At 29.7% G+C, this 6,726-nt stretch overlaps 1 protein-coding gene across 1 annotated transcript in view; it reads left to right on the plus strand.

The window, feature by feature from the left end:
• The first annotated feature begins 2,004 nt into the window (after nt 1–2,004).
• Nucleotides 2,005–6,726, plus strand: part of LOC106689303 (1,5-anhydro-D-fructose reductase) — a 12,168-nt gene continuing 7,446 nt past the window's right edge. The window contains exon 1 of the mRNA XM_014434207.2: nt 2,005–2,321. Coding sequence (XP_014289693.1) covers nt 2,229–2,321 — 93 coding nt within the window. The 5' untranslated portion in view covers nt 2,005–2,228. The remainder of the gene's footprint in view (nt 2,322–6,726) is intronic.

Raw genomic sequence — 6,726 nt, forward strand, 5'->3', positions numbered from 1 at the left:
CTTCTTCTCTATAAAGGTCATTAGAGTTCTATCAATAAAGTTCAGCATAGTTTTTTTAAGGTTTTTTTCTTTTAATAATAATATTACAATCCTGCTAAATCATTGCCATTTTAACATTTTCAGGATATTTTTTTTCTTGAGCTCTTCTTCTCTATAAAGGTCATTAGAGTTCTATCAATACAGTTCATTATAGTTTTTTTAAGTTTTTTTTTTCTTTTAATAATAATATTTGTATATGTTGCTTTGAACGACTTTGGGAAATAAATAATAGTGACCAATTGTTACACTAATGCCAAAATTAAAAAATAAATAAACATAATGATAGAAAATTATATATAAATAAATAAAAATAGAATTTACATAAACATCCATACGTGTGACTTGCCCGGCCCATCGAAGTCGTTCCATCTATCATTCTATTCCGCGAACTTGAGTAGATTGGGAGTAGCACCGAGTGTATCGGATGCTCTGAATGATGACCAGAAGATCGTGGAAATGGTCTTAGTTTTCTTAAAAAGGAATGACCTTTTGAATAAGATTTAAACCAGAAAATCTGTTATACGTAATAAAAAATACCAAAAGAAGTAATTATTTAAATTTTTTTTCGAAATTATTTAAAGAGAAAAATAAAGTTGATGACCTCAGGGTTTTACGCCCTAAAGCCCCAGACAACAACAACTATTCTAGTTATGAGAGCATCCAAAATTTATTCACTTGATTTTTTTTTATTTCAAAATATTTTTTAAAAGCTATGCGAAAATGACACCCTCAATATTTTTTCATTTTATTTAATTCATAATAGAATTTGTTGAAGTATAAAATGGATGTCTGTAAGTACTCTTGGAGAACTGTGAAATTAGAAGGAACATTTTCTAACCTACTACATCTTTTGAAATAAAAGCAACAAATTCTACTCATCAATAGTAAGAAAATAGACCGTTTTAGTTTCACTTTCCAATATGTTGAATATGTAGTAAAATATTGAAATTTATAGTGGGAATAATACAATTCTTCAAAATTGTTAATTCAAGTTTTTTGACGGACATTTTTACATCTTGAAGCCTATTCGAACGGAAATACACCTTTCCAGGTTCAATAACAATTTTAACACCTTCAGAACAATTATAATTATTTATTTTTTGAGATCTTCTCGTCTAGAAATGTTATTAGAGTTCTAGGAATGGATAGGTTCTCCACAGATCATGCAAATTTACCTGTTGTATATATTTTTAATACGGTTGCAAATATCAATAAACAAAAAATATATAAAATAATCCAGAATTGATTTTGAGCTCAGAAGATGAAACAAATGCATTTATGCCCTTAGGCTTTTACAGCCTATAAAACCCAGACAAATAAATATTCAAATTACATGGATGGTTAGAGGATCTTTATCTAGAGATTGTGCTAATGTATAATTAAGATTCTGATGAAAGTTTGTTAATTTAAACGGAATTAGGAGAAGAACAAATACGAAGTTGAATTCATGATGTAAACTTTTGTTTTTGATATATTATCGAGCATTGATTTTAGACTGAAGGAATTGGTAATGTTAAACGTTCGAAAATTTAAATTTAACTGACCCCACAATAAAATCCGTAGATCGTAACCGAAGATAAACAAGATAGTCATTGTTACAACAATTAATTTGTCTTCTATAATAATTGAAGTATTTTAGAACTATTTTAAACATAATCGTTGTTTATCTTTTTTTGCAGATTATTAGTAATGAGTAATATTTGTCAGAATCTTTTCATTTTAAAACATACTAGGCCTAATTTGAAAACCTACAATAAATAATTATCCATTTTCAGAGCGCATTAACATTAAATAGATATTATTAAAATAGAAAAATAAATACCACACGTATGATTTAGTACTTGAAGTGACATAATATAAATTTAAAAAAACTGTTAATGTTAAATATGATAATGTAATATAAACTAAGACATTATGATAATGTTATTAGTAGTGATACGAGACTATATTTCAGGGTTGTTGAAGTGTTATGTAAAAATAAAAAAATACATTTAAAATGTCCTGAATAGCTCGTATGACGTATTATTGTTTAAACAAAGCGAATTACACTTGTATACTACTTGATAAAGAAGAGATAATGTTATCTGTAGCGTGTCTATTAACTTTGTTTGATTTTAGAGTAGTTTTTTGCAAGTGTCACGTCGTCCAACACATCCAAGACATCTTGGCTTCATCAGAAACCTGGAAGTATGGAGTACCATCCTGGAAGTATGGAGTACCATCCTGGAAGTATCACTGCTGGTGACATGAGAATACCAGTTATCAACATGACTACCTGGAAGGTGAGTTAATATCAGTTTCATTTCTTAATTATCGTTTCGGAAATTGTGGCTACGGATATCTTTGAACTATGTATTTTGATGGTAAGACATTCCAGGAAACCTCTAATCCTTTCTTTGATTATCTTAAGTCTACCAATATTCTCGTCTAATTTTAGATCATATATCAGCTCTATAGTAATTTCAAATAAATTAAAAATAATTCAAACTAAATATAAGAGTACATAGCTAATTTGGATTTATTTTGGTTTTGAATTCTATTTAATAAAAATTTCTGTTCTGATATATTGTTTACTTTCATGTACTTATATTTGGAATATATAGCAGGGGAAAGTATTACGATCATGGGAAACTTCGAACTCGAGTTTTCAAAAATACACATTATGAGGTCAAATACCTTAGTCTTGCGAAATGGTCTGTGACTATCTTCTAGAGAGAAATGCTTTATTCAGCCATGGTGGCCAAATACATTGGGTTGCTACAATACACAGCATACCAATCAATCCATGATCGGACATATATACACTATATATATTTACATGATATAATAATAAAAAAAAATTATTTCTTTTTTACCTTTTTATTATGCAATCAATAATCTTCTATGCACTAAATACAATATATTATTGATTTTTCCCTATTTAACAATTTTATTTCATTTTGACAATCCTATTCTATTTATTTGGAAATTTAATTATCCCTATCATACCTCCCCTCACCAGTGATCTGCAACCCACGTTTGATCCGATAAACAAAATATTGATTTATTATCAGATAAGAAGAAGTCAAAGACACAATAGTCACAGCAATAATTCTGTTAAAAAAATAAATAGATTAAAAAAACAACACACATATATAATTAAAAAACAAAAAATTAGTTAAAAGCTATAATTAAATGAATAATAAGTAGTTAAAACACAAATAAACAGGTTAAAAAGCTAAACAAAAATTATTTAGTATTGTTCCACGAGAACCAAATCAAAAACCTCTCATGATGAACATACAAGAAGTCGTAAAAAACTGAAATTTCAATTATTACACTTAATGCCAAAATTAAAAAAATAAATAAAAATAATAATAGACAATTATATATAAATAAATAAAAATAATATTTATATAAACAGAAACTAAACAAAGTACACAAAGAAATAAAATAAATAAACTTTTGAACCAATGAAACAATAAAATAAAATATACAAAAATAATATAAAAGATATACCTGTTAAAGCCTAAAGATAAATTTATTTTTAATCACTTTCTCAGTTGATTATCAACTGTATGTTTATTTTGTAATTAATAAACAGATTTCGACTGTTAGCTAGATAAAATACTTCAAAGAGGTTTTATACTTCAATGAGGTATCAGTGTCAGGGGTTTATTATCACCTCGTTACAAGGACAGTACAGAATGAGGAGTTATTAAATATCGGGACACACTGATAAGGACTCCTAGGCGGTCAAACATGTTTTTGAGATAGTAAATATTTATTAATTTGTATACCTTCACCCAACAAGCAGAGATTCGATTTCCCACCGGCCCTCTGGTTTAGGAGACAACTACTAATTTTTTGAGGCTTCACTTTTGTTGGTTTCTGGTACTTTCACCCACTTGGCAGGGCAACAACACACAGCCAAGCCTTCGAATCTTCGGAGTGTTGGTAGCGGCCACCACCCACCAATTCCAACCAGCCCTTCACCATTAGGATTATTTGTCCCTGAGATATACATTTCTTTGAATAAATTCACTAACTACTGATTTTTGAGTGAATTTTTTGGGGTGTCACATTTTAAAAAATATATATATTGGAAACTATTAAACGTAAACAGTTCTATTAGGGCTCATATTTTAGAGAATTTATTCTTCTTTAAATTATGTTCTTACATCTTGACAAACGACTAGCCTGGAATCCTCACACAAGATAGGAAACTGCACGCAGATTCCGACTATTACAACACTTACTAGACAAACGGTCTAAACTTCCAACTCATTACAAAAGACTGATCTACATGACAATAATAAGGCCCATTTGGACACACGGAGTTGAGCTTTGTGGTCCCACTAAACCTTCCTCTAAAAAAAAATACTAAAATTTCCTCTCATATCCAATCTTTACAATCCAAAATCCTTCGTAAAATCCTCAATGCTCCTTATTTTGTTACTAATAAAACCTTCATAAAGACCTAAATGTTCCTTATGTAACCGATCTAGCCCGAACCCGATATTATTCCTTCCATAATAAACTCTCTAAGCACCCAAACCCACTAGTTTCTAACCTTGCTTCCTCTTCTATTCCTGGCAATCCTCCGAGGCGCCTGAAAAGAAGATGGCCTCATGACCTTATATTGTAAACTGTTTTTAGAGTTCTACTACTGGGTAGTTTCTCTACATCCTGTATCATATCATTATGTCATTATGAGCAGATTTACTTGTTGTATTTTATATACAGTTGTAAATATCAATAAATAAGTAAAATAAAAAAAAAAATTATGTTCTATCAGGTTTTCCAGTATTGTAAGTAGTTTTGATGATATAGAGAATAAAAAATTAAATTTGTTTAACGTTTTGAAACAGTCGCCATTTTTAGTCCCCCTTTTTATGTTTGGCAGACTTATTAACTTTGACTAGTAAATATACATAGTTTTCATTAAGGTAATAAAATAATGGAGTGACATAACTGACTTTATCTCCTCTTGGGCTCTTGGGGACTATAAGAGGAGGTGGAAGGTAAATATATAGGAACAATACGTTTATGTTTTAATAAAAAATTAGAACATAAAATATATACATATTTCTAGTTATAATATGTGTATTTAGAAAAATATATATCCAAGTATCACACCAATAACATTTTATCGAAGATTTAGGACTGCAATAGATTCGTTCAGAATTATTCTTTAAAACGTTATTTCGAAGAATGGTCCCAAAACTGGAGGATTGAAATAAATTCCAATAAATCCCACCAAATCACATTTACCCTTCGTCGTAAACCTTCGTCTTGCCCTACAGTATCTTTTAATAATACCCCACTCATTCCTGTTGAACAGATCCGTTACTTAGGACTAAATCTGGACAAACGACTGACATGGAATTCTCATACAAGACTGAAAAGACAGGAAACTGCTCGTCGATTCCGACTATTACAACATTTACTAGACAAACGGTCCAAACTTCAAAACCATTACAAAAGACTGATCTACATGACTATTATAAGGCCTATTAGGACATACGGAGTTGAGCTATGGGGCTCCACTACACCATCTAATTCCTCTCGAATCCAATCCTTACAGTCCAAAATCCTTCGTAAAATCCTTAATGCTCCTTACTTTGTCACAAATTAAATCATCCATCAGGACCTCAATGTCCCCTATGTTGCCGATTTGGCCAGAACCAGATACAAATCCTCCCATAATAAACTTCCCAACCACCCAAACCAACTCGTTTCTAACCTGGCTTCTCCTTCACTACCTAATAATCCTCCTAAACGTCTGAAAAGAAGATGGCCTTGAGATCTTCTCCTTTAGAAATGTTTTTGGAATTCTATCAATGGGTAGATTCTCCACATGTTTGAATCATGTCTATTTCACTTACAGCAAATTTACTTGATGTGTATAATATATGTATACAGTTGTAAATATCAATAAATAAATTACTAAAAAAAAAAACGTTATTTCCATTATCTTTGTGTAAAAAACCTTAACCTACAACAAACCTAGACCTTCGAAAAAATTTGAGGGGTCCAATTCAAAATAAAGTTCTAAACAATTGTAGGGTCAACAATTATTGAAGGGTCTCTGTTTACACTCTCACTTAACAGCCCTGATGAAAACCTAAAACGGAGGTCGAAACGTCAGCTGAAAATTAATAAATAGTTATTACTATTTTTTCGTCCTTGTATTTGGCAACTCTGACCATTTCCTTTAAACGCACGAATTTTTTAAAAATTTTATTTAAAACTCTTTATTTTTTGCAATTATGGAACATTTTTTTATTAAGTAGTTCTCCCAGATTGTTGACATTTTTACTCAGTCATATAAACAGATTAATACAAATGGTGATGATATAAAATTAATATATTCTTATAATTTAAAAAATATTAAAAATAATAAAAAATTTCTGGACTTAGTAAACAAAAAGTCCAAAGACCTGTTAAATACAGGTACATACAAAAAAAAAAAAGGAATCAAAATCAAGTTGTTGAGAAATGTTTCTCGTGTTGATATGTAATGGGGTTTCTGTCTCCACTGACCAATATTGACTGCCTAGGACTAAAAAAAAAATAATTTTTAACAAGCATAAATATAAAAATAAATCCTACAATTTTTTTTTTAATATTTATTTATTGCTATTTACAACTGTACATTATAATACATTTAGTAAATCTGATCTAAGTTAAATTGGAGTGTTACAG

The sequence above is a fragment of the Halyomorpha halys genome, unplaced genomic scaffold (genome assembly GCF_000696795.3).
Source record: "Halyomorpha halys isolate HHAL.00 unplaced genomic scaffold, Hhal_1.1 Scaffold1324.1, whole genome shotgun sequence".
Lineage (NCBI taxonomy): Eukaryota > Metazoa > Arthropoda > Insecta > Hemiptera > Pentatomidae > Halyomorpha > Halyomorpha halys.